Source organism: Lepidochelys kempii, unplaced genomic scaffold, assembly GCF_965140265.1.
Source record: "Lepidochelys kempii isolate rLepKem1 unplaced genomic scaffold, rLepKem1.hap2 scaffold_54, whole genome shotgun sequence".
In the NCBI taxonomy this organism is placed as follows: Eukaryota; Metazoa; Chordata; order Testudines; family Cheloniidae; genus Lepidochelys; species Lepidochelys kempii.
The window spans coordinates 296,167-307,240 of NW_027333639.1; the positions used below are offsets into that span (position 1 = coordinate 296,167).

At 42.8% G+C, this 11,074-nt stretch overlaps 1 protein-coding gene and 1 pseudogene across 1 annotated transcript; one reads left to right on the forward strand and one right to left on the reverse strand.

Annotated features, from left to right (window-relative positions):
* LOC140904641 (olfactory receptor 6F1-like) overlaps positions 1-7,013 on the forward strand; it is a 30,249-nt pseudogene extending 23,236 nt beyond the window's left edge.
* A 2,483-nt stretch (positions 7,014-9,496) lies between these two features.
* On the reverse strand, positions 9,497-10,450 carry LOC140904647 (olfactory receptor 14A16-like). Its single transcript, XM_073327079.1, has one exon. The coding sequence runs from the start codon at positions 10,448-10,450 to the stop codon at positions 9,497-9,499; it is 954 nt and encodes a 317-aa protein (XP_073183180.1).
* Between the last annotated feature and the right edge of the window lie 624 nt (positions 10,451-11,074).

Here is an 11,074-nt window from a genome sequence, read left to right on the forward strand (position 1 = left end):
AAAGACAAGGTTATGGTTTGCTGGTTCTGATTATGCTGTCTATTTGTGTGTATTATTTTTGTAGTTAAAGTTATGAATATTGGCTCTATACTGACTGTATTTCAAACTTATTCTACGCTTCTCCGTGACACCCCAGACAAGTTGGTATCAGCTCTGCCTAGCCTGCTTGATGGCCCATTAAGGACCATCCGCTATACAATTGACCCACTGAGAGAATGCAGACATGCCTTGGGACTCAGCAAGGTATGCAGGGACCTGCCTATGGACAGAACTCTGAGGTGTTTCCAGGCTAGGTGTTGGACAGCTTGTCTTTGGCACAAAGAAAGAAAGACCACATGGCAAGAGACTATAAAAAGCTGCTGCAGCTCCCCCATCTTGTCTTCAGTCCTGCTTCTTACCTCTGGAGGGACTTTGCTACACTGAAGCTCTGAACCAAGGTCTGAAAGACCCATCCCTGCTGTGGATGTCCTCCAGAGACTTGATTTGAACCTGCAGTTTATTCTCTCACTGCTGCAAGCCTGAACCAAGAACTTTTCCATCACTGTGTGTAATTGACTCCATTGAACAAATTCTAGCTCTCATCTCTATCTTTTCTTTTTATGAATAAACCTTTAGATTTTAGATTCTAAAGGAATGGCAACAGCGTGATTTGTGGGTCAGATCTGATTTGTATATTGACCTGGGTCTGGGACTTGGTCCTTTGGGATCGAGAGAACCTTTTTTCTTTTACTGGGCTATTGGTTTTCATCACCATTTGTCCTCATAATGTGTGGCACTGGTGGTGATACTGGGAAACTGGGGTGTCTAAGGGAATTGCTTGTGTGACTTGTGGTTAGCCAGTGGGGTAAAAGCAAAGTCTTCTCTGTCTGGCTGGTTTGGTTTGCCTTGGTGTGCACAGAAACCCCAGCCTTGGGCTGTAACTGCCCTGCTTGAAGCAATTTGTCCTGAATGGGCACTCTCTGTTGGGTCCTGCCAGAACCAGCATCATTACACTGATAGGTTTCAGAGTAACAGCCGTGTTAGTCTGTATTCGCAAAAAGAAAAGGAGTACTTGTGGCACCTTAGAGACTAACCAATTTATTTCAACCTCAGCCTGGTCCAGTCCACACAAGAGATCCACTTCCTGGACACTACAGTGCTCATAAACAATGGTCACATAAACACCACCCTATACCGGAAACCTACTGACCGCTATTCCTACCTGCATGCCTCCAGCTTTCACCCTGACCACACCACACGATCCATCGTCTACAGCCGAGCTCTGCGATACAACCGCATTTGCTCCAACCCCTCAGACAGAGACAAACACCTACAAGATCTCTGTCAAGCTTTCTTACAACTACAATACCCACCTGCAGAAGTAAAGAAACAGATTGATAGAGCCAGAAGAGTTCCCAGAAGTTACCTACTACAGGACAGGCCTAACAAAGAAAATAACAGAACGCCACTAGCCGTCACCTTCAGCCCCCAACTAAAACCCCTCCAATGCATTATTAAGGATCTACAACCTATCCCAAAGGATGACCCAACACTCTCACAAATCTTGGGAGACAGGCCAGTCCTTGCCTACAGACAGCCCCACAACCTGAAGCAAATACTCACCAACAACCACATACCACAAAACAGAACCACTAACCCAGGAACTTATCCTTGCAACAAAGCCCGTTGCCAACTGTGCCCACATATCTATTCAGGGGACACCATCACAGGGCCTAATAACATCAGCCACACTATCAGAGGATCGTTCACCTGCACATCCACCAATGTGACATATGCCATCATGTGCCAGCAATGCCCCTCTGCCATGTACATTGGTCAAACTGGACAGTCTCTACGTAAAAGAATAAATGGACACAAATCAGATGTCAAGAATTATAACATTCATAAACCAGTCGGAGAACACTTCAATCTCTCTGGTCACGCAATCACAGACATGAAGGTCGCTATCTTAAAACAAAAAATCTTCAAATCCAGACTCCAGCGAGAAACTGCTGAATTGGAATTCATTTGCAAATTGGATACTATTAATTTAGGCTTAAATAGAGACTGGGAGTGGCTAAGTCATTATGCAAGGTAGCCTATTTCCCCTTGTTTTTTCCTACCCCCCCCCCTAGATGTTCTGGTTTAACTTGGATTTAAACTTGGAGAGTGGTCAGTTTGGATGAGCTATTACCAGCAGGAGAGTGAGTTTGTGTGTGTATGGGGGTGGGGGGGTGAGAAAACCTGGATTTGTGCTGGAAATGGCCCACCTTGATTATCATGCACATTGTAGGGAGAGTGGTCACTTTGGATGAGCTATTACCAGCAGGATAGTGAGTTTGTGTGTGTGGTTTTTGGGAGGGGGGTGAGAGAACCTGGATTTGTGCAGGAAATGGCCCAACTTGATTATCATGCACATTGTGTAGAGAGTTGTCACTTTGGATGGGCTATCACCAGCAGGAGAGTGAATTTGTGTGGGGGGGTGGAGGGTGAGAAAACCTGGATTTGTGCTGGAAATGGCCCAACTTGATGATCACTTTAGATAAGCTATTACCAGCAGGACAGTGGGGTGGGAGGAGGTATTGTTTCATATTCTCTGTGTGTATATAAAGTCTGCTGCAGTTTCCACGGTATACATCCGATGAAGTGAGCTGTAGCTCACGAAAGCTCATGCTCAAATAAATTGGTTAGTCTCTAAGGTGCCACAAGTACTCCTTTTCTTATTACACTGATAAGGGACTCAATTAATAAAGAAATAAAGTAATATAATTAATGTAATTTAACATGGGTTTATGGTAAATAGATCCTGTCAAACTAACTTGGTATCATTTTTGATGACATTACAATTGTGATTGATAAAGGCAATAGTGTTGATATAATAGACTTCTCTATGGCATTTGACTTGGTACTGCCTGACGTTTTGACTAAACAACTAGAAGGATACAAAAATAACTTGGCACACAATACATGGACCAAAAAGCTGGCTAACTTTTTGGTCTCAAAAAGTAATTGTAAAAGGGAATTGTCGTAGAACAAGTATGTTTCCAGTGGGGTCCAAGAGGGTTCTGTTCATATCCTAACGCTATTAAACATTTTTTCATGACATGGAAGATGACATAAACTCATCACTGATAAAGTTTGCAAGTGACACAAAAATGAGGAAGTAGTTAATAATGAAGAGGACAGGGTTACAGAGGGATCTGGATCGCTTGGTAAGCTGGGCGCAAGCAAACAATATGATTTTACTATGGCTAAATGTGAATGTCTACATCTAGGAACAAAGCATGTAGGACATACTTGCAGGACGTGGAACTCTATTGTGGGAAACAGTGATTCTGAAAAAGATTTGGCGGTCATGGTGGATAATCAGCTGAACATGAGCTCCCAGTGTGATGCTGTGCCAAAAGGACTAATGCAATTCTTGGATGCATAAAGAGGAAAAAGACTATGTCCAGTTCTCATGTCAACAATTCAAAAAGAATGTTGATCAATTGGAGAGGGTTCAGAGAAGAGCCATGAGAATGATTAAAAGTTTAGGAAGCACGCCTTATAGTGACAGACTCAAGGAGCTCAATCTATTTAGCTTAACAAAAAGAAGGTTAATGGGTGAATTAACCACAGTCTATAAATTCCTTCATGGTCTCTTCAGTCTAGCATAGAAAGGGATAACACCATACAATGGCTGGAAGTTTAAGTTAGGCAAAATCAGACTGGAAATAAGGCGTACAGTGAGAGTAATTAACTTTTGGAGCAATTTACTAACGGTCATGGTGGATTCTCCATCACTGAGAATTTTTCAATCAAGATTGGATGTTTTTCTAAAAGATCTGCTCTACAAATTATTTGGGAGAAGGTGTATGTCCTGTGTTATACAGAAGGTCAGACTAGATGATCACAATGGTCCCTTCTGGCTTTGGAATCTATGAATCAATGAAATCAATGAGTTTAGGTGCCTTGGTGTTTTTGAAAATCCCCGTACATGCCTAAATACCATTTAAAATCTGGCCCTGGGTGACTTGAGAGCCTACATCCAATTTTCAAAAGAGCTTTAATCTTTCAGAACCAGATTTTCAAAAGTAAGAAGATGTCTAAAGCTTCAGATAGATGCTTAGTGGGATTTTCAAAAACACCTAACCAGATTAGGTGCCTAACCTGCTTAAGCATTTTTGTCAGTCAGCACCGTTGACATCTAAACACTTTTGAAACTCTAGCTCTTAGGCTCCTAAGCAACTTACCTGATTTTGTAATAGGATTTAGGCTTCTATATCATTTAGGCAGTCTCATAAATATAACGGGAAGTATACAGTGCTATAAAATCCCTCTTGGACAGAGGCAAAAGCCTTTCACCTGTAAAGGGCTAAGAAGTTAAGATAACCTCCCTGGCACCTGACCAAAATGACCAATGAGGAGACAAGACACTTTCAAAGCTGGAGGGGGAGGAACAAAGTGTCTGTCTGTCTGTCTGTGTGATGCTTTTGCTGGGAACAGATCAGGAATGCAGCTCAGAACTCCTGTAAAAAGTTAGTAAGTAATCTAGCTAGAAATGCGTTAGATTTCCTTTTGTTTAATGGCTGGTAAAATAGGCTGTGCTGAATGGAATGTATATTCCTGTTTTTGTGTCTTTTTGTAACTTAAGGTTTTGCCTAGAGGGATGCTCTATGTTTTGAATCTGATTACCCTGTAAGGTATTTACAGAGGTGATTCTTTTACCTTTTCTTTCATTAAAATTCTTCTTTTAAGAACCTGATTGCTTTTTCCTTGTTCTTAAGATCCAAGGATTTGGGTCTGTGTTCACCTGTACAAATTGGTGAGGATTTTTATCAAGCCTTTCCCAGGAAAGGGGGTGTAGGGCTTGGGGGGGGGGATACTCTGGGGGAAGACGTCTCCAAGTGGGCTCTTTCCCTGTTCTTTGTGTAACACTCTTGGTGGTGGCAGCATAGGGTTCAAGGACAAGGCAAAGTTTGTACCTTGGGGAATTTTTTAACCTAAGCTGGTAAGAATAAGCTTAGGGGCTCTTTCATGCACGTCCCCACATCTGTACCCTGGAGTTCAGAGTGGGGAAGGAACCTTGACAGGCACCCTTGAAAATTGTACCTGTGATGTCTAACAATCCATGTAACAAAGCTTCTCCTGAATTATGATCTCTTGTATCTTGACAGACGGAGCCTGTGACTGGAATAGAGAAGGAAAACCACTCCAGGATACAGGAATTATCCTTCTGGGCTTCCCCTGTAGTCAATATTTGCAGATCTCTCTGTCTGTGGTGTTTACCATGATGTATGTCCTGACAGTTGCAGGAAATGTTGCCATCCTAGTCCTAGTGAGGGCCAGCCATCAACTCCGTACCACCATGTACTTCTTCCTTTGCAACCTCTCCTTGCTGGAGATATGATACACCACAGCCTGTGGCCCCAAGACCATTGCGATTTTCCTGGGGAAAAGCAGGACCATCCCCTTTAGTAGCTGCATCCTGCAGATGTACTTCATTTTCTCCCTGGGTTGCACAGAATATTTCCTCTTGTCTGCCATGGCCTATGACTGCTATCTGGCTATTTGCTACCCATTGCACTATAGCACCATCATGAACAGCATCTTGTCTGCTCAGCTGGCCCTTGGCTCCTGGCTGTGTAGTTTCCTGGCTATTTCTATCCCAGAATCTCTGAGAGTTAGGTTGTCCTTCTGTGGCACTAATGTCATTACTCGTTTCTTCTGCAGCATGGATTCCTTAATCATTCTCTCCTGCCCAGACACCTATGTGATAGAGATGGCAGCTTTTATCATCTCGATCATCATCATCCTGGGACTATGTTCAATAACTCTGTTCTCCTACATTTACACCCTCTCCACCATACTGAGAATCCCGTCAGCCCAAGGCCGGCAAAAGGCCTTTTCCACTTGCTCTGCCCATCTCACTCTTGTGATTATATGATACAGCTCCACCATCTTCCTGTATGTCAGGCCTTCCAAACAGAATGCCTTGGACATGAACAAGCCTGTCAACACTTTGAATACTATTGTAACTCCGCTGTTAAACCTCTTCATTGACAGTCTGAGAAACAAAGAGGTGAAGGAGGCTTTATGGAAGGTATTCAGTGGGATATGAAGTTGTTTTTGAATGGCTTAGATGTTACTGGGTATGATTCTCAGCCTGTGCTCATGTTCCCTTTGGTAGTAACCGTCCTTGTTGTTGTGCTTTTAATCCTGGTTCCAGTTTTACATTTACAACTTTTGTATTTGGGTAAAATGTTCAGAAGTGCCTAAGGGCCAGATTTGCAAAGGAATTTGGGCACCTAAAGATTCAGATAGGCCCCTAAACACCATGAAAGATGTGGTTTCTAGGGGCCTAATTTTTATTGAAAATCTACTGGACGTGAGCTCCTAAGGGCCATATTTTCGAAGATATTTAGGTGTCTAAAGATGCAGATAATTGTTTAGTGGGCTTTTCCAAAGCACTTCAGCAGATGAGGCACCAAAATCCCATTGATTTCAGTGGTAGCTACAAATACTTTCGAAAATCTGTCCCTTAAAATCTCTCGAGAGGTCTCATCAACAGCCCATTAGCATCAATGAACATCTTTGAACTGAATTAAATGGCCTTTCGATCAGGCCCTATGTGGACATTACTTTTAGCAATTCACATTTAGGCCCCCATCCTGAGATCCTTACTCAAGTGCTAAATTATATTATTTTGAGTCGTCCAGTTGACTCTAATGGGACTACTCACACTAGGAAAGAAAGCCTGTGCATAAAGCGTATGCAGGATCAAGACCTTAGTGACTCAGAAGTTTGTCCTAAGTTTAAATTTGTAGCAACTCCAGAGTTTTCATTATCTGTGATGTATGACTGGTTGGCCAATTCACACGACATTGTGTCTGTTCCCTGGTTCAATAGCTGAAAAATTATTAAACAGCAGACAAAAGAACAACATGCAGGAAATAAAGAATGATGAACAACAATGGTGGATTTTTTTTTTAATTAGTGAAGAATTTTAAAAAATTAAACTTATTTCCCTTTTTAAGGGTTCTAAGTTTGGAGGTCCTACATGTTGGTAAATGGAAACAATTCAATAATGTTTTTTATAAAGTTTTCCATTTAAATGTTGTCAAAAATTGAAATGAAAATTTTAATTAAAAAAAGAAAAAAAATTCACTAAATCAACAGTTCTTTACAAAAATTTTCATTTTTGAAAATGGGTCATTTTTCAACAAAAAGGAATTACAAGGGAGAAGTTCAATTAATGGTGATCAATATGTTTTCACAGAATGTTTTTTATCAAATGAACTTGATCTAACTGTGACATTTCTGATTGCTAAAGGCCATGGTGTTGACATAATAGACTTGTATTTTTCTAAAGGTTTGATTCAGGCTAACATCACAGTATTTAAAAATAACACTACACAAAAACAATAGTAAATTGATTAAAAACTGGCTAACTGATAGCTCTCAAAACATAACTCTTGATGGGAACTGTTCATTTTAATGGGTGATAGATGCCTAGATGCTTTTGAGAATCCCACTAGGTTCCTAAATACCTTTACATATCTTGCCCTTGATGCCTGACTTATTTGTATTTTTGTATATTTGTATCTAGACCACTCTTATCATCAGAGTGTAAATAAACTTTAACTTTTACCTTTGTATCCCCCTACCTTTTGGAAAGTGTTTTACTTATTAAGGCTGGGGATTTCAAAGGAGGTAAAGATGTAGGCTGGGTTTACCAAAGGAACCTGAGAGAGTTTTAATAGAATTTTTGAACCTATGTCCCTTTGACATCTTTGGAAGTCCCAGCCATAATTAGAGCTGGTTGGAATTTTCATTGTAGAGGAAATTTCAATAGTTTGAATTTGGTTTTTATCCCAAATCTGGATGAAAATTTAAAACGTGCTGATACAGACTAATACGGCTACCGCTCTGAAACTTGTATTTAGCTGTGACATTCTGAACACCTTCCCCAGACCCGAAGAAGAGCTCTGTGTAAGCTTGGAAATTTGTCTCTCCCAACAACAGAAATTGGGCCAATACAAGATGTTACTTCACCCATTGCTCGGAAAACCCCAGCAAGGAGATGACATACGGGCACGCCCAATAAATGAGAAAACACTGACAATACTGTCTACCCAAACACTCAGCATCTCCCCAGGCAGAGGAACCAGAATGGAGATGGGGGGGGCCAGGGGGCCATGGCCCCATCACTTTTAAAAGTGGGAGGGCTATGTTCTCCCACTTTTTACTGGCCTTAAGGGTGAGCGATGGCGGGGAGGGGGCAGAGAGGAGCAAGTGTGGGGAAGGGCCTTGGGGGGAAGAGGCAGCATGAGGGTGGGGCCTCAGGGGAAGAGGCCGTGTGGGGGTGGGGCCTTGGTTCAGGTGTCGGTGCCCCCCCCCCGACTTCTAGGGAGCTTCTAGCGCTCCTGTCCCTAGGCACTCCCACCTCATAAAGAAACAAAACAATCCACCAGTAAAAAGAAAACAAAAAAAACCCCTAAAATAAAATTTAAAAAATCTGAGAAAGAAGCAAGAACCAAACAACTGCACTGATACCACAATCATATTTTTACCCTGAGGGGAAGAACAAAAAAAGGAATGGAGTCTCTGGCTCCTCAGGGTCTACTAGGGGCTTTGCTATGGCTCCTGATTTTACGTGGAAGGTGCTCAGATAGCATGGTGATGGGTGACAGTGTGGAATCCTACGATAGATAGATAGATTAGATTAAATAGAACAAACTCCTGCAAGTCCTTCTTACATGGGATTATGGCTGGCACCTGACACAGGGTAGGACTCTGCACTTAAATAGGTACCTTGTCTCTTTGTCATGTGCTAAAATTAAGACTTCCAGACCCACCAGCCATGCTCCCCCTCTCCCCCCCATCACTTCCAGACTCCCTATACAGCAAAAGACTTGTTCCATGCAGCAGGGCCTGTAGGTGAAAGGCAACAAAAGTCAAAGGCCCCAGACTTCAGTCTTGATTTGTCTGAGTGATAGTCCTTCAGCAAAGTAACAGGCACCTTTCTCAGGTAGGAGGAGAGCTGCCATGAACAAAGAGCGATAGACTGCTATTGAGCAAGCCCAGACTTCTGCAGTCACCATGTCAATATTTACCCAGATAGCAAAACACAGAGTTCATGATCTGATGCTGCCATATCCCACTCTGTCACACCAGCAAACAGAAACCCAAAAGCCATCATACCCCAAGCAAAGTTTTGACCCCCAAAAAGGAGAAGAACCAGAGACACCATGAAGTCCACTGGGTACTTTCTAATGGCTACTGATTTAATGTGGAAGGTACTCAGATAACATGGTGAGGGGTGGCAGTATAAAAGCATGAGATAGATAGATTTTCATCTTACTTATACCGGTATAAACCTGGAAGAACTCCACTGACTTAGTGGAGTTAGTGTGGATTTACCACTATACATACAGCATTTTGCATAAAAAAATCACACGCCATATTCTTATGGGGACAGTAATGTCATCAGTTGATTGTATTTGCTAAAAAAACACAGATAAAACCATGTTCATCAGAGAAACGCAGACATTTTATTCTTGTTGAATAACCTCCACCCAGTCAGTTTCCTCAGGGAAGCTTTGATTTCCTTGTTCCTTATGCTGTAGATGATCGGATTCATCACTGGCGGCAGCACGGAATAGAGAACAGCCACCACGAGATCCAGAGCTGACGGAGAGCTGGAGATGGGTTTCATGTGGGCAAAGACAACAGTGGAAAGAAACATGGAAATTACAATGAGGTGAGGAAGGCATGTGGAGAAGGTTTTATGTCGGCCCTGCTCAGAGGGGATTCTCAATACCGTGGCGAAGATCTGAACATATGTCACAATTATAAAAACAAAGCAACTTAGGGTTAAACACACACCAAATTCAATAACCCCAACTTCACTGAGGTACGAGTTAGAGCAGGCGAGCTTGAGTAGTTGGGGGATTTCACAGAAGAACTGATCCACCATGTTGCCTCCACAGAAGGTTATCAAAAATGTGTTCCCGGTATGCAATGAAGAATAGAGAATTACACTGATCCCGGCACTGGCTGCCATTTGGACACAAGCTGTCCTGTTCACTATAGTCTTATAGTTCAGTGGTTTGCAGATGGCAACGTATCGATCATATGCCATGATGGTGAGTAAGGCGAAGTTGGCTCCAGCAAAGAAGATGAGGAAAAAGACTTGGGTGACACATCCAGCATAGGAAATGGACCTGGTGTTCATAAGGGAATTGGCCATAGATTTGGGGATGGTGACAGAGATGGAGCCGAGGTCTAGGATGGACAAACTCATCAGGAAGAAGTACATGGGGGTGTGAAGGTGGTGGTCAAGAGCTATGGCTATGATGATGAGAAGATTCCCTGTCAGGGCTGCCAGGTAAAGCACTAGAAACACCATGAAGTGCAAAATCTGCAGCTCTCGAACATCAGAGAATCCCAGGAGAAGGAACTCGGTCACGGTGGTTTGGTTGGACATTTTCTTTCTTAGTTCATGGTGTGATGGCTGTGGAGGAAAGGACAAGAGCAATGGTCAGGGGTATAGTGAGAGAGGGAGTGACTGATTCCCCTCTCCATGATTTCTCATGGTGTGAATGTCAAAGGGACACAGCACTTGTCACTTCCATTGACTGGAGTAGTGAGGGCTCCTCACCGCTCACAACCAGAGCACTACTCTGGTGCGTTATCACAGGAGTGTAAATTGGCATCGCTCCCTTAAAGTCACTGGAGCTGGGTCAGTTTTACACCATCTGAGGATCTGGCCCAAGATGTGGCTTGATCAAATGCAGGATGAAAGATGGAACAAAGTACAACCCAAATCCAACAATCTGAGCCAAAATTATGCCCCTATTGCTACAGACAGCAGGCTCACAACTTGGCCAACTCAACTACTAAAATGCCAGCACAGTCTGATTCCCACTTAACTGAGAAATACAGCACAGAATCACCCAGCTTCCCACATGGCAGCTTTTCTGTGATGATTCCACCCCAACATCCCACATACCGCCTGATGCCTACTTACACGTTGATTTATGGCACCAGATCCCAGCTGCACTCCCATTGCTGGGTGATGCTGGGCTGGTCGCATTGCTAGGTTGTGTGG